General features: G+C 44.7%; 1 protein-coding gene and 1 long non-coding RNA gene across 2 annotated transcripts in view; one reads left to right on the top strand and one right to left on the bottom strand.

Annotated features, from left to right (window-relative positions):
• CRKL (CRK like proto-oncogene, adaptor protein) overlaps positions 1 to 15,141 on the top strand; it is a 17,517-nt gene extending 2,376 nt beyond the window's left edge. Inside the window, exons 2-3 of the mRNA XM_071571797.1 lie at positions 1,594 to 2,056; positions 10,426 to 15,141. Of these exons, the coding sequence (XP_071427898.1) occupies positions 1,594 to 2,056; positions 10,426 to 10,560 (598 nt within the window). The 3' untranslated portion in view covers positions 10,561 to 15,141. The remainder of the gene's footprint in view (positions 1 to 1,593; positions 2,057 to 10,425) is intronic.
• Positions 13,593 to 22,686, bottom strand: LOC139679765 (uncharacterized). The gene is made up of 4 exons (XR_011699235.1): positions 22,547 to 22,686; positions 21,913 to 22,049; positions 17,580 to 17,699; positions 13,593 to 14,526 (listed from the first exon to the last, which is right to left on the bottom strand). It is a non-coding gene; the product is annotated as an uncharacterized lncRNA (long non-coding RNA).

Raw genomic sequence — 22,686 nt, 5'->3', positions numbered from 1 at the left:
AGATGGGACCCAAACTGATGTGAACTGACAGGCTTTTTATAAAGCTATAAATGGAATTGACTAGGGGGTTTTCCTTAGCATGACTTCTGTTAAAACTCTTTTTAGAAAAATCAATGACGTGGTTGATGGCTTGAAATTCTGTTCAAAGGAAACTTCCTGCTGTGAGAGGGAGGATGATAGGTAGCATTTCCGGATTTCTTTTTAATTTATTTTTAGTTGATGAGCTAGATTTAGAATAGGGGTGAACAGGTACATGCTTCAGAACTGCTATGCTAATTCTTACTTCCCTGGCATTTTCATTGCACTCAGATGCTTGTGCTTTTGAAAGCTGTTCAAGCTTTTAATTTCATAAAGTACAGCCTGAGTGGTGGCTTTTGCAGTAGGATTAAGCAGTTTGTTGTACAGAGCCATGCAATGCTTTTAGGTCTCAGAGATGACGTTTTAAACAGTTGAAAATAGACTGTTTTAAACTTTGTTTTGTGTCTCTAATAATGAGCTCTGACCATCATTGCAGATGTTCCTGAGCTGTTGCTCTTGCAGAGTGACTGAAGGTTCCCTCTCCCCCCTCTTTGGCCACAGCAGGGTGTCAGAGATTGAATACCTTTCTGTTCAGGGCTTCTGGCATATCTTGCAGAAATCACAGGGATTTGACTTCCATTGTATTTTGCAGGTAGCAAAGAGAATTGAAGTAGGCCAATGACATGCATTCTTGCTGTCATAGCTTAGATAATAAATACCTGCTGTGACCTATATCCGTTAAGATCTCTGACAGCTGCTTTGAGTAAAGTGTATAACATTTAGGATGAAAATGCATTGCAGTGAAAATAGTCTCATTTGATGGCCAGTCATATGTTACCACACACAACAAAGGGCCTGTATTTGACATATGATGGACAAAGTAATAAACAATTAAGTGAATAAAGATAACACCGTGGTTAATAAGGCAACAGAATATTTCCAGGGGGCTGGATTTTTTTCCCCCTTAGTCCCTTCTTACCAGTGGATGCAAATATTTCATACCCTTTTGTGAAGATTTCATACTTTTGTTGTTTTTCCACTGTGGTGGCTCAAATGTAGCACTTGGAGTTACTGAATTCTCCAGAAGTGGATGCTGAAGTTGAAGTGATCTAAAATTATTTGGATGACTTAGGATGGGGGGGGCTCTTGGAGAGATTCACAGCTACTTTTTTATGTATTGCCCTTCCACCCCAGTCATCCAAATAATTTTCATTTGTTTTCTGTATCATGGCTCTCATAACTTACACTATAGAATTAGTTCTACTCTACCCTAAAGCCCTCACAACAATCCAGAACAAGAGGATGAAGATCCTACATTATTTCTCCCAGTTTGCTGCATCCATGATAGATTTTTATTGGGTTTCTGGGGTAGCTAATTTGGGTATTTAAGTAATTACTTGAGAGTATGAGTTACTCATGAAATGCCTCACGGTGCTGCCAAGCCAATACTTCATTACAAAGCTGAATAAGGAATTCTGCTCTAATTGATGCTCCTGCAGTAAAACCAGTACTTAGCTCAGTTTCTGGAAACACAAACCAGTATCCATCACTTTACCAAGTGTTCTTTACACTCAGGTATCCAAGTCCACCAATGGGATCAGGATCTGCCCCTGCCATGTCCACTGCAGAGGAAAATGTGGAGTATGTTCGGACTCTTTATGACTTCCCTGGCAACGATGCCGAGGACCTTCCGTTTAAAAAGGGCGAGATTCTGGTAATTGTGGACAAGCCGGAAGAACAGTGGTGGAGTGCCAGGAACAAGGATGGGCGGCTTGGGATGATTCCTGTGCCCTATGTAGAAAAGCTAGTCAGATCTTCTATTGGGAAGCATGGAAACAGGAATTCCAACAGTTACGGTATTCCAGAACCTGCCCACGCTTACGCTCAGCCTCAAACTGCAAGTCCCCTTCCCTCAGTATCCAGTACACCTGGAGCAGTGATCAATCCCCTGCCATCCACGCAGAATGGACCAGTCTATGCCAAAGCCATCCAAAAGAGAGTACCCTGTGCTTATGACAAGACTGCGCTGGCACTAGAGGTAAGTTTTCCTATTTTAGAGGTTTCAGTTGCTTTGTAAAAGAAGAAACTAAAAATTGTGAGGGGTGAAGTTGGTGTGGCTGATTTCATATGGAGTCTGCTGAGATATGTCGAGGGGCTGAGAAGGAGTTAGGTCACATTCTGAAGAAATATCTACAAAAATTGCTTCATCTGTACCACTTCCTTTGAGAAAAGTGACCAAGTCAGTAACTTCAGGACCTGTATTTTCCCTGCCTTGCTTGTTCAACAGTGCAGATGTTGCAGGGGCAGTGAGGTGTGCACATTCTACACGTGCTGCTGTGGAAGTCAGTGCTAGTCCAGGATGACTTTGCTTCTCCACTTAATCTTGGGGAAGGAAAAATGTTTCATTAATCACTGCACTGTTCCAGGTGGAGAACTGGCATCCTTTAAAGAGAGGTAAGGATTGCTGATACACAGTCTTTCTGATCCTCAGCTGCTCCAGATCTCATGCTGAGAGCTGAAATCAGGGCAGAATATATTGCAAATACTTTAGTCCCTTTTACTTGGGTTTTCAAAAGTGGAATTTGAGAAACTTTAAGGCCTAAATTGGGGGTGAGAGGGTTAGAGGGAGTGTAGCATAACCTCTAAACTTGTGCTGAAAGTTCCTGTGCTTGCCAAAGCATTTTTAATTTTTATTTGGGATATTTGTAAGACTTCAGAGCTTTATTCTGTAAATAGTAAAGAATTCATGTTAGAACACTAGTTTAACTGGAATAAGTGATGGATTGGAAGAAGTTTTCTAAATATCCAGAATACTGAGGCTGTTAGATTTAGATTATGTACTAACTGAACTAGTTAAGGCTACTTAACCCATAGTTCAAAGGTCTCTCACCTGGAACCTGTGCTGGTCTCCAGGGTTAAATCTGAATGTGCTGCAATACTTCAAAGAACAATCACAAGGAAACAAGCAGAGGAAGCAACAATATTTTAGCAAGTAAAATAATAATGGTGTTAAAAATGCTTTTGAACTTTTCATGTTGCTTTTGCTCAATTACTGTGCAAGTTAAAGCTGTTACCTTTGGCTGATACTTTTGACTGAAATTTGGAAGGTTGGGTTTTTGAATTCCAGTTATTCATAGTACTCACCCTAAGTGTTTTTCCTCCTGTATTTGTAAAACTTCTACAGGTTATTACTCTTATGGGGTTAAAAGTTAAATATATATCACTGAGTTTCCTTTGTGTCTTACGAAATCTAGAAGCTTGTTTGTGAAGTGTGTGAAAATTATCATAGAACAAAGTGTAACTTCACTGCCAGTTGCACTGTACAGAAGATTCCTGCCAAAACTACTCATGCTACTCATGCAAGGCAAGGCAAGCAGTTGATTGTGTTATCAATGTGTCATGGAATTACTTCAGGGAATTTGCATTGCTGCAGGGTGGCAGAACTGCTTGGAATTCTCTGACCAACACAGAGGTTTGACTTGTTTTGAACCTTCAAATGGCTGAAGTTTTGTTTGAAAGATTCTTCCCATGCATTAATCATTTACTGCCTCATGTCTTTGTGTCTCCCAGCACTGGCATGTTTTGTCCCATGCACTCTGGTTTTTGCAAGTGCACCTTATCCACTCTCTGGCTTCTGAAGAGCTTCAGAAGCAGAATTCTGAGAATTGATCTGTATTTTCATTGAAATCAGTAGTTACAGCTTCTTCATATCTTTCCATGCATAGGGAACTTTTTTTGGTAACAGGGGCTATTAAAGAAAAAAACATTCAGCTTTTCTTGATCTTCCTTCAGGTTGCCAAACACCTTCAGGGCACTGATGATGTATTTAATCCCAACTTGTCAGGGCTCTACACATCACTAAATTATCTAAGCCATTTGAAGCTTTTGTTTTGTAAGACCATTGAAAGTGGCTGCTGTCAGACAAAGAACAGGTTGTGGGACTATCTTGGGGAAGAAAGTTCATGGTGTTCTTTCATAAAAAGTATTTGACATGCTCTGCCTTAGTGTTAAGTGCACCCTAAGTGGCAGCTCAGCCTGTGCAGGCAGCACACCTTGTTAGGGTGATGATGTGGTTCTGCATTGTGCAATCTCATTTCAACTAACAAAACAATATGAGAGCAAATTTCTTTGACTGGCTCTAGCCTTGTGTGGTCAGCACACAGACAGTACTTAAAAGGAAGAGAACACCATCTGGAGTAAATAAAGCTATTGCACAGTAAATGCTTTACTTCCTTTTAAGTGGAGAGATGGCATTTTCTTGGGGTCAGCTTGAAAATGGGACAAGCTCCCTGCCTGCAGGTCCAGTTTTTCTATTGTATATTATTGTTTACATAACCTGACAGAATTTCTCCTCAAGAAAAGGAAAAATTCATAGCCATCCTGTTACAGAGAAGTTTGTTTTGTAAGCAAGGTATGATTTTTTTTCCTTTTAATTTCTCACAAAAAATGTAAAATAAGTGACTCTTGTACAGAAAATCTGAAACAACATCTATTTGGTTGGATAATGATGGAGTGTTCCTGTAGAATCACAGAATGGTTTTTGTTGGAAGGGACCTTAAAGATCATCTTGTTCCAGCCCCCTGCCATGGGCAGGGACACCCCCCAGTACTCCAGGTTGCTCAGAGCCCCATCCAGCCTGGCCTTGGACACTCCAGGGAGATGGAGTTACCAACCTCTCTCATTAGTGGTATTATTGAAGTGACTAATGTCTGTGTTGATTCAATCCTACTGTGTTACATATTTTCATTCTCTAAAATAAAAATATTAAATTATAATCTCTTTATAGGCTAAAATGGTAGTTTAAGTATAGCTGTTATCTCAAAGTTTACAGTTGGTGGTACATGTAACTTTGAGCATCTCTCTGCACCAGGGAACAATCAAAGCCTGTGATAAATTACATGTATTTCTAAGATTTACATATGCTCTTGTCAGTTGACTTAGTTACCTTGGCAGTTCAGGTTTGATGTTTTTAATTAGATGATTGAAGTCTGTAGTTTCTCACTACAACTGATTTCATTACTAATATGTGTAGAATTTTCATGGATACTGCCTTAAAAACAAACAACAGGCCACCAAACAACCAAACCATGAAATGAAAATAAAAAAACACCAACCACACAACTGAAAAGCACAACAGCCAGAGACCCAGATCTGTTTCTTTACTTGTGTGCTTTCAGCCAAGAAGCTGTTTCCTTCCTTTCTGGTGCTGCAGAGGAAGGAATAGGAAGGACAGGGACAGTGTCCTGTGTTTGCTGGGACTGGAATTCCACCTTACAGGAGGGTGAACTGCTGGTCCTCAATCCTGCTTTACTGTGGGAAAACTAGGAGGGCAATCCTGTGTTCTGAGGTCATGTGGGATGGCACTGGAAGGAGGTGATGAGTTCTGTGAGAGCAAAGGCTCTGGCACTGGGATACAGAGCAGCAAAGTCCACCTGAGAGTTTCTCAGCATTTAATACCTGGCAGCAGTTCCACTGCCAGCCTGTTAGCAACAATCTGCTGCTGAAGCTTTGGTTTAAACTGGCAAGCCCTAACCAGGACATGAAAAACAAATTCCAAATTCACTTACAAATGGAACAAAATGGCATCAGGAACCAGAAAATGGGAGACCAGCAGCAGCCACTGGATTTATGCCTGTCATGGATTTAAAAAATGGTTCTTAAAATATATTGCAAGTGCTCTAATAAGTGTCAGACAATTTTGAAGGCAGGAGTGATCTGACAGTTCATCTCCAGGCATAACATGATGGTGTTTTGTAACCAAAGAATTGTTTTTAAACAAGAGTTGCACTAGGATGGCTTTTTACAGATCTGTGCCAGCATTATAGTCTTAGGTAGTTTATCTTTTCATAATGTATCAATCATACACATGTATGTTTGCTGGTAAAGTCAACCTGACACCCAAATGTTTTGGTGAAATAAATATCTATTCACCATAATTACATAACTGACTTACAGTATTTCTCTCGAGCCTGTTACAATTAGGTTACAGTTAACTTTTTCCCTCCTCAAAGGAAGGTTGAGAGAACTAGGCCAAAATGTGCTAGTAGTAGAACTTTCTTAATTAGGAAATTAGGCTACTTCTTTCAGTAGACAACAATCAGTGTGTTTTTCTTAAGCCAAGGAAACTCGGCATTGCTGTGGTAAACATTAAAATGCATCTAACCCACAAGGTCTGGATTTTAAGCCAAATACTGAGCCTATTCTTGTGAAGGGTTGGTTGGGGAACTGTAGTTGTTTTAACTATTGAATGGAAGGTCAGCTCTCCACGTTCTGTACAATCATGACAGCTGCTTAATCCAAGGGACACAGGCCACTATTAAATGAAAAGCAGCACTTTTTCAGTGCTGCAACCCTTACTCTGGCAATTTGCTTAGCTCTAGGCAAAATTTAAAGTTCCTTTGTTTTACTCTGTTCCTAGGTGAGGCCAGATTAATTGCATCTAGGATTTCACATTTCTGTGCTACCCTTTGACCTTTTCTCATGTTTTGAGAATAGAAGGTCTTTCCTCTGAACTCTCTGATTCTCTGGTTTGAACACCTATTATTCTTCTGGCAGAGAACATCAGAAGTAAAGGAAAATCAAGCTGTGCTTTCAGTCTCTTGGTTTCTTGGCTCTTGCAGTACATAAAGCACCAGCTCCTTCAGTGTCCCTGGGTCCTGTTTGCAGTGTGGCTGGATGGCACTTGTTTTGTGTAGCTCCAAATCTTTTGAGGACAGTGGGTATCAGGATGTTTCTCAGTGTCTCTTGCTTATTCTTCTCTGTTGGTTTTGGTACTGACATCAGTTACCAGAGAAGGTGAGCTGTGACACTAATTAGGGTAATGACTGAGATTCAACACCCTACAGACTCCAGAGACCAATGTTTTCTATAATATTGACCCAGTGGACTAAAGCAATGATTTAGAGTTTACTGCATTTTTATCTCCTTAAACTGACATTACAGAACTATCAGCCATAGAACTGTTAATGTGCAATTGTTGGAATATCTGTAAAACTCATTGAATGGGTTGACTGTGTGACTAAAAGGGCATTTTGTAGAGTCATGAATCAGCTTCAAATGGAGGACAGGTATGGAAGAGTCTGGAGTGGATGAATTCAGCTTTCTGACTGGCATGTTCCACAGCTTGTGTTTCCCCAGGGCTTTGGATTCATGCTCTAACAAGGACAGAATGAAAGATGCTATCTAAAGTACGTTTTGATTTCTATCCTTTGGGTGTAACCAAATGGCTCCATTTCAGCAGCATTACTCATTGCAGCAGTGCTGCTTCCATGCAGTGATGCTGAATTAGCCTATCTGAGAAATGCTGAGTCCAAGGAAGTGTTATCCTGCTTTATAGATACGGGCCATGAGCTGTCCAGAGTCATGCAGGAAATTGGTGGCAGAGATGAGAATGGAACCAGGTCTCCTGACTCTGTCCTGTGCCTGATCATAAGACAATCCTTCTGACTGGCTTAAAACATTGTCTCAAAAAAATAATGTGTTAAATAATTTTAGTGGGAGATCAACCTCAGCCAACCATATTATAGATGCTTTATAAAGCACTTACCAAAACCTGCTTTTACTTAATGCTTGGGGGAGAAATACACAGAAGGACTCCTTGATCAGAATTTTCTAGAGATTATCAAAATGGAGGTCTTTACCGTAAGATCCATGAGTTACTCTATCATGAAATCAAGGTTTCTGCTCCAAAAATCTTATTTCAACATACTGTTTCATGTACTCTTCTTAGGGAAACTGCCTTTTTTTTTATAATTTCACATGAGAGAATATTCAGAAGCTTTGGTTTGGAAAAAACCTCACAAAAATAATACAAAGTTACTGCAAATTATTTTACTGTTTCAATGGTTCTTGGCATATGGGGGTATTTTTGGCCAGCTCCTGAGTGGCCAGTGCTGATGTAGCAGCTTTGCCCCCCCAGCAGCATAAAGGACATTTCACACCATTCATCTACATGGCAGTTTGTTGCAATGCAGTAAGAGATGTACTGTCAATATGTTTTTCACTCAGCTCAAGTGACACTCCCAAACCTGTTCACATTGTGAAGTCACTCAGAGCTGAATCTTTCTGGAGCTTCAAAATGAATAATGGCTTGGTCTTCACATGAACAGAATTACATTGTCAGACTCTCAGAAAATGCAGGCCCATAATTTTGATCCAGTGTACTACAGATTATTTGTAATATTAAAGGGTTTGAGAGTGGATTTGGTTTATGGTGTGGTGTAAATGCAATTTCTTATTAGCTTTTAACTGGTGTGATGTTGGCTGTGTCTTCTTCAGTTTGGGTCTAAAAATTGGAATTTAGATCTGCCTTCAAGGGTTATTTAAATATAGCAATGTAACACTGAGTATTTTTAGATATTATCAGCCTTTTCCTAAAGGGACATTTGCTGGGTTCCTGTTTAGGTCATCCTGTTACTATTTAAAGCTTTAGCCTTTCTATTTGATGAGAAGTCAGACAAATTGTGCTTTTTAGCAAACACACAATTAAGGCATTGCTGCAGCAGGCCCTGAGAGCTGAGAACTTGTCAGGTTAATGCTGTGAGGACGTGCTGACTGTCATGGGCAGGGTTTAACCACTCCATCCTGTGTGCTGGATTCATCTCTGAGTTCAGGGACAGCATAAATAAAAAATGTCTGTTTAAGAAAGTCATATGCTCTCTGTAGTTGTATCCTGAGAACTCAAGGGAGTTCCCAGGGGTTTCTCCTCTCAAAAGCACAAGATTAGGATTGTTGCAAGTGTGACAGTCTCAGATTTGGAGGGGGAGACAGGACACAGACAACCCAAATAGTGGAGAAAAAATAGGGAAGGCAGAGCAGCACATTTTGCTCACAAGTCTGATTTCACTCTAATACACAACAAAGCTTAAATCTCTAAAAATAGTTGTTAAGTTTGACAAATTCTATTGTAAAAGATATAACACTGAGTGACTGACTAGCAAGCAGGTTATTACAGTATGTTAAACTTCACTTAAAGATTCTTGCTTCTGAGTGATCTTCAAAAAATATCTATTAGAGTAATGGTAACTGGTTTAAACAGGCTTCAGATCACCAAGGGACATGCACACTGTTTTGTAAAGTAGTGGTTTTTTTCTTTAACATAAATACACAGGTCTTACCTGAAAAGTTCCAGTTTAAGGACCTTGGCCAAGGGCCTACCTGCATCTATTCTGAATTTTAATACAATTTAGATAATGTAGATCAATGATTATCCATCCTGTATTGGGATGAAAGTCTGTTTTTTTTCCTTAAGTAAGAAGATTAAAGCCACATTCCTTTGAACTTCACAGTAGTAGTTTGGTAACTGAATCTCAGCTACAAAGAGCTTGGACCAAAGAGTTTGGGAAAGCAACCACTGGCCATTGGCCATAGGCTGATTCTACTTTGTGAAGTTGGTTCTCAGCTGCTAATACCACTTTTCTAATATTTACCATCATTACCACACAGAGTCAATTAAGTAAACAGGAAGGGAGTGGAGAGTTGAGAGCTGCTGCAAGAGACCACACGTTCAGCTGTCCTGGAGCACTGCAGGGAGAATGACTGTTTAGCTTGCCTTAAATACTACTTGTCAGTTTGGATATTTTGCTTTCTAAATTGTCCTAATCCAAATTAAATACAGGTATTGAACAATACCAGTATAATTTACTAACATTTGGGCTGGTGTTTCTTGCTTGATCATAGTTTAAGACTTTGTTCATCTTTCACTGCCAGATAGTAAGAAACATAGTTATGGAAGGAAAGGCTTGACATCTCATCATTCCTGTTGCAAATCCTTTGGCAGAAAGTAGAGGTGAAAACAACAAATAAAGCTGGAATCTGTACATCTAATACTAACAAAAGGTTTGAGAGAGCTTTTGCCTGATTTGGAAGTGTACCAGTATTTTAGAAACTACAGAGGGTTCTTCAACTGTGATAATCAGAACTAGAACTTCAGTTAATGGTTTCTTTGCCTTAGGAATCTCTCTTTGAAAAACTAAATTCCCTGTAAGTCGGATGATGCTAAAGCCAGTAGGAGCACTGTGCTCTTCTGAGTGGATGTTGCATCTCATCACTGATGGTATCTTTAGTGATGTTAATTTATATCTTAAGCTAAAGATACTGTAAAAGCTGTAAGCTTTCCTATAGGAAAAGGTGTAGTTCAGTAATTTGTCTTTCTGTTTGTAGATTTACATTTAGATTACATGTAAATATACTCGATGAGAAGGAGCACAGACCACATTCCCACCTTGAGCAGCAAAACACTGGTACTGTAGTTAGGTGGAAGTAACTCCTCTCTTGAACCTTATGCCAAGAAGAGGGTGAGGTTTCTTTCCCTGTGATGGGCTCGTATTTTTGTTCCTCTTCACTTGATTTGTGTCAGGGGTGAGATTCCCATGTGTGATAACTTCTCTTTTATTTCCAATCCCACAGGTTGGAGATATTGTGAAGGTTACAAGGATGAACATCAATGGTCAGTGGGAAGGAGAAGTCAACGGTCGGAAAGGGCTGTTCCCCTTCACACACGTCAAAATATTTGACCCTCAAAACCCAGACGAGAGCGAGTGACTCCCTCTGCCCGATTCCCACGGCTGCTTCCCTTTCCTGGCTGTCACTGGCATTGTCTGAGGTGGGATGGGGACTCCCTGGCACATCCCTAGCATTGCCCATTTTCCAGCTTGCTGCAGTTTGACGGTTCTTTTAATGTACATTTGGAATACACACACCTGAAGGCACTGCCTGACCTTCCTACCATAGGTGCATCATCCAGAATTTAGTTTCACTTCTAAAAACTGTTGGGCCTTAAGCTGGAGAAGACTGAACTGGAATATTAGCAGAGAGGTGTGGGAAGAAAACCTTTCCTCTTGAGACTTCCATGGACTTTTTCTAGTTCAGTAGGAAGAGCCCTAATCTTAGATCAAACATGCAACTTGTGCATTACTGTCCAACAAAAAGCAACAACGAAAATGCAATTTTAGGACTGAAAAAGATTTAGTTTTAAAATTACCTGTCCTAAGGTAGTACATTTAAAATGATGGTCTTTTCAAAGGACAATAATTGGAGCTTATGTATTCTAAGCAGTTGTATTAGACACTGCTCTTTTCTGTTAACTCTTAAGCTTGTTGTTGACCTTCCTGAAACAGTGTGTGTTAAATGCAAATAACCATTGATTGAGCTGCATTGAAGCTGAGGCATTTATTTATAAGGAAACTTAGGAGGGGTTGATACTTGTAACCTGGTTTTGACATATTTAATGATTTTCTGTTGATTTTTGCAAGCACTAACTGTAGAAATGAGCTTTAAGGGGAAACACTTTGGCCTGCTCTACATACAGCTCTTCTGCAATGTTGAAAGTGTAGTTTAGTGTAGAAGTGCTCATGTTACCTGGTAGACAGATCAGATTGACAGGGTGTGGAAAGGCAGGAGAGGAGCGGGACAGAAGAACTTGATAAATAGTGATAAAATCCTCTTAAACAATTAAACACCTTTTATACCCATGTCTCTGTCGGGTCCCTGCTCTCTCCAGAGTTTCCTAGCTATGCCAGCCCCAGCTCATTGAAAGCTCCTTTTCAAACACAGTAACTTCTTTTCCAGGGTGTCTTTGTGTTGCTGTGCTTCTCTTTCAGGACTGCTTTCACCTTCGTTTTTCCCCCTCCCTCCTTCCTTGCTTGTACCCCAAGTTTTCTGCATGCTGTCATCTTTCTTTACCCTTCCAAATGAGTTGGCTCTGGTTTGTATGTGCCCAGGTCCCTCCCCTTCCCAGCACCCTCTAGAAGATGATTAATTGGAGTCAGCTGCCTGGTTTCCCCCCTGTGATAAATGAATGCTCAGGCTGGAGGAGGCCACGGAGGTGTCTGTTACCAGGAAAGTGCTTCCCTGTCCCTGTCCCTGTCCCTGAGCTGTCCTGCTGTAACTGTGCTCACAGCAGGTGCAGTGGGTGCCATGCAGGTGCTGATCCTCAGCCTCGGGGCAGGATAGCAAAGCACAGGTACAGGGGAATCCTGTACCACCTTCTTTAAATGTGTGCTGTAGGTGAACTGGAATACTCTTTTTAAAATGGTGGAACACTGAGTTAACAGAACACATGTGTGCAAAGACTACAACTGCAAAACCTCCCTTTTCAGACAGCCTGGTTAAAGCAAATGTCCAATGTGGAAGCTACAGGAAAACAGCAGAGCCCCCATTTTTCAACTTCTGAAGGCTGTCACTTGTAGCAAGATGAGAAACTTCAAATACTTGCAGAATATCACCAGTTCTTATAAATGTCAAATGATTGTCTTAAGCTCCAGCATGTTTTCTTGTTGATTTGTGTTACTTGACCCTAATAAAATCACGTTGTTCTTAGTTCATATGGAAGTGCCATGAGATCCTTAGTTGGAAGGCACTGAAGAACTGCAGAAATGGCATTTGCAACACACCGTTCCAAATGCTGGGTTTAAAGGAGTCTCTCCGTTCATCCAATAGCTGTTTTCTGTAGTATTGATCAAGTGGCTGACAGTCTAGAAGTTCTTGTAGAGCATTTTACTACCAAATTAACTGTGAAGTAGAGTAGCATTGACTGAATTGTTTGGTGCTGTAATTCTTGACAATAGGCATTGACATTTTGTCTTGCAAAGAAAAGCTATGCAGCTCTTCACTAAAGGAGGTCATGCTTTTCCTGTGCCCCAGTGATACCCACACGTTTACTACACAGATTGTACTACTGAAAGTCATCTTTGGAATACAGAAACTGCACTAAACTCAGTCTGCTGCAGAGAAATCTTATTTCAGCCTGACCTAGTTACAGGCAGCTCTTCAGAGGACTGATGGTTGAATTCTTCCTTTGCGCGGTAAATAAATACTGTGAGATTTGAGATCTTGAACACAGCTTTTAACCGGACTTTTTTCACTGAAATAAACGTCTTGACTCATCCCCTCACTGAATAAGGTGTACACTTTGAACACAAATGTTGGTTTAGGTTTAATTATGTTCTGATACTGCAGAAAAGCAAAACATTTGCCTTCAAAACTATGCAAATTCTGTGTGTAGTGGCATCTGATGCAAAGACAAGAATTCTTTAATTTCTGTGAACCTGGTTTTAGGCCACGACTGAACAGTGTTTCTCCGAGTAGCAGTGGTGTGGTTCAGGTATGTAAAATGTGGTCTCAATGTAGCATACTGACCAGCCTAAGCTGATTGTAACCTTGCTTCAAAATGTGTCTTGGCTATTTTACTATGAGACAAGTATTTTCATATAAAGACTGCATTTGATCAGTGTGTGTTTCTCTTTGAAGGACTCTGGATTCTCAGTCACTTGTTGCTTGCTTACACGTGTGCTGTCTGTTGCTTTATGAATCCTCTTAAACTTGAGTGATAACCTCTCAGTGTAAATGTTCTTGGGCGTGTAAGGTAACCTTAGTATGAAGCATGAGAGCCTACAAGGGATGGCTTCAATCTATGCACCATCAAAGCTGTTCTTGCTTTGGAACGAGAGCTGGTGTAATGACCTGGTGCCACAGTAGGCTCAGTGCTTGGCTTCCTCCTGCTGTGTACATGTGTATATAGACCTTGAAGCCTCTGACCAGTCTGAAAGTTGAAATGAAGACTGTTTTAATCAGTGTCCATCACTGGATAAGCGCTAATTTAATTCATGATTGTTTACAAATTGGGAAAGAATAAACAAAAGGGAATATCCTGTTTGGGTTGGGGCTCTGAAGAGCCTGAGCATTATTTTTGTAAAGGGAAAAACAGCATTCTTTGTGCCATTTCATGTGCCTGTAAATGAATTTTTATATTATATTAACACCCTGGGAATGAGTGGGCTGCCTTTGTTTTCTAGTCCAGTTTTCAAGCATTTTCCTCAATTACCTGCATTTGAAAGTGAGACCTGCCTAAAAGACTGCCTTTTGGGACCAGTGAAAGCGTTCCTCTGTAGTTGTCATTTTCTGTTCATTTGTGTTAAAGTGTGTTCTGGGACAGGGATACAATTATTGCAGTGGGAAAGGTGGCCTTGTATTTGAGACAGTCTTCACTGTGTAAACTTTTAAACACAATATGTAATTTAAAGACCATGATCTTCAGGCAATAATATTAAGTGTAAGCTTTTAAAATTTATTTTGGGGATCATAGCTTGTTTTATTTTTTGTGCTATAAGATTAACAGTATTAAATGAATTATATTCTTAGAATATATGGAGTGTCTTTTCTTAAGATTAGTGCCTTTTAATTTCTTACTCCACTCATAGAACTGGTCCCAACATCAAGCCACTGTGTTTTTTCCCCAATGGCCTGTTTGTACAGTCTGAATAAAACTCGCCTCACCTCACAGTATTATTTGTTGTCTTTAGTCTTAAAACTTTGACAATAACAGCAGAGTATGTAAGCCCTTACTCTCATTATGATGCCCTGTTTTGTGGGTGAACAGAGTGCCAACTGAAGTTCTCCAGAATCAAAGGAAGAATTAAGCAGGAGAAAACGCTGTTGCCAGGCTGAATGATGCTCCCATTTCATCCTCGTGCCTCTCTTAGACTATTCTGCTGGGCTCTGGAGGTTCACCTGGAAAAGATGCATCTCTGGTTATCCAGATAATCACTGTTTCCTCCACCCTCACGCCCGACACATCAGTGATCTTCCTCCATTGTATTTAACGCTGCTCTTTGGCCAAGGCTTTTAAGGGTCTCTGCAAACCATGACCTTTGTTTACTGTGATACCCTTGACTGTGCTTGTAACAATGACTGGTTTATGCATATGGTTTGCATTTAGGTTTTTATTGGTTGAGTAAATAAGGTGTAACCTGTGCAGGTGCGGGGAGGAGTGACTGGCATTCTGGCCTGAGGGGTGCCAGCCTAACTCATCAGAAACGTCTCCTGAAAGTGAAAACCCGGATCCTGGTCGTCTTCTGGCTGTTTTTAGCCAATCCAGATCAAGAGTAGCACTAACTAAACTTAAGGTTTTTCACATAAATCGTTAACAAGGTGTTGATAGTTGAGATGATCCTGTATAGGAGGAAAACTTAAAAGGAACATCAGACACTCAACTGCTGCAAAGGAGAAGCCTACAAAGCTTGCATTGGCTCCCTGGACTCTGTAGGTATGGTGACAGCCTTGTGTTTGTCTTCTCTGGAGTGCAGATTTCCATGTGATGTTAATAAACATTCATAGTCAACTCTGCATAGTGTCTTATGAAATAGTTACATTTGGCAAGTTACATTTTGGAGAAAAACCAGTTCTGTTTTAAAGACAAGCAAGAACAGGTCAGGTACATGCAGTGGGATTGATAATCCTGCTTCAAGCTACTTTGTGTGCCTTTGGCTTCCTGGCAAAAGCTGGCAGTGCTTGCCTGTTGCAGTGGCTGCTTCCGGTGGCATCTCTTGCTTTATGTGGCAAACTCAAGTGTCCCTGCTCTTCCAGCTGTCTGCTTCCTGCACACTGGATCACAACAGATCTCTGTGTGGGGCAAGGGGTGGTGGGGCTTTCTGGTACTCCCCAGGCTGCTCTGACACCAAACGTCCATTGGGCAGTGGGGGTGCCTGTGGATCGCTGCTCTGAACGTGCCCCTTCTCCAGGGGCTGGCACAGCTCCTCCCTTGCTGCAGCTGCAATGGGGGGGGGATTGTACCAGGACTGCCCAGCACAGCAGCCACCAAAGGCTCCAGCAACAGCCAAAAGTCAAAGGTAACAAGAAACAAGCAGTAACTCAAGCTGGGTTTATTTCAGGCTTACCTGTATCGAAGTTCTCACCAGTGCAAATCTGAACTAATTTAGCTGGGTCAGTCCAACAACAGGCAGCATAAGCCTTAATTTTTCAGTGCAAGGTAGCTGGGATGAGTTGGGTTCATCAGTTTGTCATTTAATTAAAAATTTTATGTCTAAACCAGTGCAATGGCAAACACCCCTTTAGGACATACTCAGGTGTGTCTGTTGGAGCTTACACCAATAGGAAATACATCTAAATACCCTCAGATAAAATGCATCCTCAGCAGAACACAGTTACTGTGTAATTTTTCACATGATTTTCCATAGTGTAGATTGTGCACATGTGAAAGCCCTTCAGGTCCACACTCACCGACAGGGACGGCTCACCTTGGAGCAGCTGTAGCAGTTTCTGTCCCCTACATTGTCTCCTCTGCCTTTTTTTCAGAGGGCAGGTCAGCTGCTCCCATAGCAGCTGTTGGACCCCCAGTCACAGCTCAGCAGGGTAAGGTAAAGCAGTTCCAATTTCAGGAACCTCCACAGCCCCAGCTGTGAACTGGCAGTCACTGCAAACAGCTGAGCCCCCCTGCAGCCACACCACGGGTCCAAGCAGGACAGACAGGCACAGGGAAAGAAACCCATCACAGCTGTCCCAGAGTGAGCCCCCTGCTCCGAAATCCCAGCCCTAACAGCTTGCCTAGAGCCAAAGTTGCACCAATTATTGTGACTCATTAGTGCAGTCTGGTGTGTCCCCACCTTGGGTCAGGTTATCCATGCACTGCTCCAGCTGCCCACCCTCTCCAGGAACAGCCTGGGAATCCAGCACCCACCACTGACTCAGACTTGTCCCTCCTGCTCCAGATTGGCACAATTAAAAGCTGAGCTACTGCTGCTGCTCAGTGGTGTGGTGGCTGTGGCAGCCCCTCGTGTGCCAGGTGCAGCCTCACCTGTGGGAGATGCCATCCACGCTGCTTCCAAGGCAGGCAGGGGAGCGAGGGACAGGCAATGAACACAGTGCTCCCCTCAGATGACCTCCCCAGCACCTGCTTGTTTCATTCCAGGCATTTTGTAACCAGAACCCTCCCGGCACGAGTTATTAGTCGAACCTGCCGCTGGCGCACCAGACAATTGGGATCAGAGCTAAATCTGGGGGATCCGCAGGGAACTGGCTCCTGCTTTGTACGTCCTGGCTGGTCCAACAAGGGCAGCTGAAAGTCAGTGGTGAAAAATTCATCACTTGTGTTTGGTCTAGAAATGTATCACTAAAGCACCAGGGAGAGTGTGGATCCCGGGGACTGTTAACCCTGCACTGTGCTGTGGATTCCCAGTCTCCACCATCCTCTCCAGGCCCTGCAACAAGAACAGCTCTCTCTGGGCTGGCAGAGGGCAGTGGAGGCAGAAGGGCAGCGCTGGACGTGCTGCTTTGCCTTCCCCCAGCTGCCCCTGCCCCTGAGATCCAACTGACCTGGAGGAGAGGCAAGTGGGGAGTGGATGCTGTTTTGAACAGACAGAAGGGACTGCCATAAGTGAACAACAGGAGCTGGTTTGAGGCTCTTGGCACTCGACTCCTGCTCAGCCCACCACCACTCGGCAGCCAAGCTGGAGACCTCCAGGAATGCTCCTGACAGAAGTGACAAACCCAGCCAGGTCTTAGAGCACACTGTTGCTACCCTTAACTTGGCATAAAAAATTAAACTTGCCCATTTTTCATTACTGTGCAGTAATGGCACCCTGTATTTCTAGACTCTAATGCCACAATTTTTTCATATATTCTGTTACTTTACCAATTTGATCTGGATTATGAGGTAATTCAGGGGCTCTCATGGGGATTTCTACATTCTGCATCCATTTCTGTAATCTTACACCATCTCTTTTTTGCCCTCATCTTGTGACCAAGGATATCATTAATCCACCAACCTTGAAGGGAAACAGCTTTTCTCTTTCCAGGTATCACAGCTGGTGATTTGGCTCGGAGTCTGCAGTGAGGATGGATACACAGCACTGGGCTGGACTCCTGCTGAGCATCAGCCTCACACTCTGCATGGCACAAAGGAAACATAATTCATCAGGCTTGGCCTTCCTTGTACAAGAAAGAGCCGCATCCCGTGAAGATTGAACACCTCCCGCTGTGCCCAACTACCTGGAATAGCTGTGCCTACTCGGCACTTTCAAGAACTAGAGCTAAAATTAACAAAGATAATTTCCTGCAAGAAATAGCACCTTGGCCTGGACATGGGACACATCAGCAGGAGTCTTAAAACAGAAAGGCTAAAACTGGCTCAGGTCTGGGATTCTGCTGAATGGGCTGTAACACAGGTCTGAGCACCACACACAGGATAAGCAGGGTAAGGTAAAGCAGTTCCAATCTCTGGCTAAAATCATCCCAAACTGCAGGATGTAGCCCAGTAGTGATGAAAAGGTTACTCCCAGTACTCAGTGGCAGCTCCTGCCTGTATGAGGCTGAGTGATCCACCTTCACCATCACTAGTGACCATCTGAAGGAGGCAGAGTTGGGTGATGGGATGGAAACAGCTCTGCAGCCAATGGGACCAGGTGCTGGATTTCCAGCAAGGCTGTGCAGGGCTCACTTCCCACACTGCAGTGCCCTGATTTCAGCTGCACACCAGTCCTCAGCCCAGGGGCATCGCTGCACTGGAACAGCTATGGAAAATGGAAGGGAGTGGAGGGAGAAGATGATGTACCTGGAGAAGGCCAGGCTGATTTAACACCCCTCTCTGCTGCCAAATGCTCTGTGGGCTCTGCAGTCAGCAGCCAAAATAGAGCCATATTCTGTGCCTCCTCCAAGACACAGTCCCTGCTGGAAACATGTCAGGGCGTTGCTGGGGCAGCAATTTACTGCAGGGAGCCACCTCAGGAGCTGCTGACACTGCACCCCACTGTACCTGGCTCCTTTCCCTCTCCCCCACCATTCAAGCTGCCTGTTGATGCTTGCCACAGCCTGGGAACATGACACAAGGCTTGACCCAGCAAGGATCTTGTATTAACTTCGGGGTGCAAATCAGAAATCCACCACACGTGGCTGTCACCTAATGCCATAAGGGGTCCCTTCCAGTCCAGCGCCAGGCTAGCCAAGGCTGAGTGGCTCTGAGGCAGCCCCTGCAACAGCCTCTTCTCTCTGAGACTGGACACGCTGCCCTGGAGCCATCCTGTCCTTCCCAATGCAAAGACACATCCTCTCCACAGCAAGCAGCTCATCCCAGATAACCTCCTCCTCCCCTTGTTTTGCTGCCAGGGTACCTCCCAAAACGTGAGCTGCTTCAGCCCCAACATGCCCAACACTCAGCCTCTGTCAGCACCTGAACAGGACGAGTCACGCAAACCCCTCGCTCCAGACACGCCCCGACAGTACCAGAGCTCTGCCCCTTGTGCGCAGGAACCACAAAGCAACACCACAGACGGTCTCTTGGCTTCTCCCGTATTCTCCCCCACCTTGCAGCTTCCAGGCCTCCACACCTTTGCAGCAAACCCAGCGAAGGCTGCCCCAGCTGTCCCCTCGCAGGTCACACGCAGTCACTGGGTGGCACTGTGCCCCTGCCTGTGCGGCTGCCCAGCTCCATCCTCCTCCTCTGCTCGGGGCCGGGGGGCGGGGGGAACCCCTGCCTGGGCCAAGCGTCAAAGGCTCTCCTTGCCAAAATGCACCCACGTGTGGCAGCCAGCACTGAGGGATGCCCGGGGACCCCGGGCACCTGCAGGGAGGTGACCCCAACACCCAAACACGGGCTCGGCTGCCTCCCTGCCGGGGTCTCTCCCAGCTGCGGTTACATTTTCATCACCGTGGCAAAAGATCAACTGCATCCTCCCAACACGCCCCTCCATAAAACTAATAGGCCAGGCAATTGGGACAGCCTTGTGAAGTACTTTATAGTCTGGACTCAAGGAGTTCGTGCCACAGCTCACAGGCTGTCCCAGCCCCACATCCCAGGAATCACAGCGTTTTTTCTCCCTACCGTCCCTTCTTTGGGGCTGGGAGCAGTGTAGGGTGGGCACAGTGCTCTGACGCCTGGCTTTGCTTGTTTCCCATCACTCAGAGCCCCACTGGGCTCCAGGGGCACAAGGCCAAGAGGATCATCCATAGGGATCATGGTTTCACCTTTCCAGGGCACCATGACACAGCTCTGCCCTGAACTCCAGGAGCTTTTACACCATCAGTGTGAGTCGAGGGCCAAGAGGCAGAACCCAGCACTGGCCAGGGCAGAGGCCAGGGAGGCCCTTCGTCAAAGCTTTGCCATTTGCTTCATTTGCTTCATTTGCAGTTGAAAGCCAGCACCGCTCACAGGAGGAGCAGCAGCCCTTGGGACACCACGACCACAACGGCAAACCCCCTCCACACCGACACCCCGCGTTTGTTTGGGAAGCAGGGGGGACACATTGGGTGAAACCCAGACCCCTGTGCAGAGGGTACCTGCAGAGGGTTTTGAGGTGGACGACCCTGGGGACAGTAATAACCAACTGGAGCAGCAGCTGCCACCTTCCCTCTTCCTGCTGCGTAAAAGCAGCCAGAGAAAAGCTTCCTTTAATCGCTCCCCTGTATTAGACCTTTCCAGGGGAAATTAGCACAAATGCCACATCAGTGGCACCAAGGGAACGGACCCTGAATGACTTGGAGGGGGGTTAATTAGTTTGTTAAAATCCTTCTCTCTTTAGTTGCCACCTACAGCTCCATGCCTTGACAAACAGCTGGGGAAAAGGGTCTCTGCTGAAAATCAATGCTCTTTAGAGTAAGAGCTGAAGATCCTCTAAGGAGCATACTGTTGGGAAATAAAGAGGAGGAAACTGTTTCTCCACCATTAAGGTAGAAGACAAGAGTTAGATAGGAAAGCGAAAGGTTTCCAGGTCTCCATAAAAGTCAGCAGGGAGACAAACAGCCCATTTCTCCCCTTGTGGTTTACTGCCTTTAATCTGTTCGCCTTGGTGTCCTCACCTACCCCGCGGGACAGAGTCATGTTTAGACGTGCTGAAAAGCTTAACGTGTATTTGCAAAAACGGTTCAGGATCCCCAGATACCAACTGCCAGAGACTGCAAAGTGTTACTGCTCATCCCTTGGGAAGGTGATCCCTCTGGAGCACCAGAGCAGTGGCAGACAGGCACACGAGTGTGCTGAGGAGAGGGGAGTGACATCAGAAAGTCCCACAGCCCCTCACAAACAGTTTTCCCCCAGATTAAATTAATATTAGACTATATTGACCTGTGCTGCCCCATGGAGGATAGGACAGACAGTTCCAGCTCCAGAACTCCTTTAATCCAAGGACAAGATTTCTTTGCTACGCACACGATGAGCTGTGTGCCCTTCCTTCTATAGTGTCCACTGATGTTTGTACATTAAAAGCCACTACATCATTTGATGCTGCCCAGCTGTCTGAGAAAAAAGCCAACATCCTGTGTACCGCTGGGACCTCTTTGTCAAAGGCTGTGAACTCATCTCCATCCAGCCCCAGGATGGATTGAACAAACTGAAGCAGTATTTTATTGCTGAAGCATAAAACATGGGAATAAACAAGCACCGAAGTGCTACTGATCATTAAAACCAGATGGAAGCCCATTTACTGCCTCCAGCAGCGAGGTGCTCTGCTTAGGGCCCCTTGAAATAGGAAACCCAAGGCACCATCTGGGAGGTGCTGGATGGCAGCGGCTACAGGCAGACCCTGCAATTCCAGCCGGGAGTTATCTCTGCTGTCCTCTCACCACCATCCCAGGGACAACCAAGGAGTGACAGAGCTGTTAGTCCTGGCTCCAGAAATACACTCACCCCTGTAAGGCTGTGCCCACATGAAAATGCCCCAGTGAGGACAAGCAGCCCCTCCAGGGCCAGTCCGATTGTCCAGGAAGGTGGGATGGGGAGAATCACAGGCCAAATTGTCCACACACAGAGCAGGGACTCGGCTGCATTTCAATAGTACTTGTTAGAATGTACATCACAGAACCATCACAGGTTCTGGTTCTCCATGCACAGGTCACCTCCCAGATGGTGGATTATCCAAAGCAGCCCAGGTCTGACCTTACTTCCTTACCAAACCAATGCTGTTTGGGGTGGGAAGGTGAGTACCATGGTGGGAAGAAGATAGGGGCTATTTCCTCTCCTTCCTAATCAACACACCCACCAGGGATGAACGTGCAGCGAGAGCATTCCCAGTCTGGAGTAGTGGAAACTGGCCGCCAGGAACAGCTCCATCCTGAGCATCCCCAGCTGCAAGTTGAGCTCAACCCCCTCCCCAGACTGAAGCTGTTCACCTTTGTCTCCAAGTCCCATCTTCCCATGGCAGGGAAATCCTCTCAGCAGCCAAAACCGGAGCGCGGCATGGGGCCAGGGATGGATTCCTGGGCGGCCCCTGCGAGCCGAGAAGAGATGCAAACGGAGCAGGACACTGCTGGAGAAGCACAGACAGACAGATGCTTTTACACTTCAAAGGGAACAGGGCCCTGGGAGGCTTTCAGGAATACGCACAAATCGACAGACTCCTTTCAAACACCGAGCACATTTGCTCAAGTGTGAGGCAATTAGTCCCTGAGGATGGAGGCAGGACAGGGCCATTAACAGCCATACGGGCAGGATGAGAAACATGCGGCGCGACTCGGAGGGCTCCACGCGGGACCGCCAGCCCCGCCTGCAGAGCAGCGACCCGCGCTGCCCCGGCCTCGCTTTCTCATCCCTGCTTTTCAAAATGCCCCTGTGCCCCCAGGGGCTCTACAGGGAGCGCATTAGTGTCATTCAGCCCATGTCAGTGCAATGCTCAGCATGTCCCTTTGGGAAACAGCGCGGTTTTGTTCACGGACGCTCCACTGCTCGATCATTCACTGCTTTTATCCCTGGAGAACAATAACCAAGGGCGCCCCCAAGGATGCAGGAGGGCTGACTTAAACTTACCACAGCAATTCTCGTTTCCCCCTTCACCCGACTGCTGCTGGGTCGTGCCTGAGCGGCTCTGGAGAGCTCTGTCTGCACGGAGTCCCTTCTCGGTGGCAAAGCAGCGCCCAAACCAGATCGCGGGTGAGTAGAGGATTGGC

Source organism: Pithys albifrons, chromosome 17 (assembly GCF_047495875.1).
Source record: "Pithys albifrons albifrons isolate INPA30051 chromosome 17, PitAlb_v1, whole genome shotgun sequence".
NCBI classification, from domain to species: domain Eukaryota; kingdom Metazoa; phylum Chordata; class Aves; order Passeriformes; family Thamnophilidae; genus Pithys; species Pithys albifrons.
Note: the sequence above shows the minus strand (reverse complement) of the source record. Positions and strands in the feature narration are given on the sequence as shown.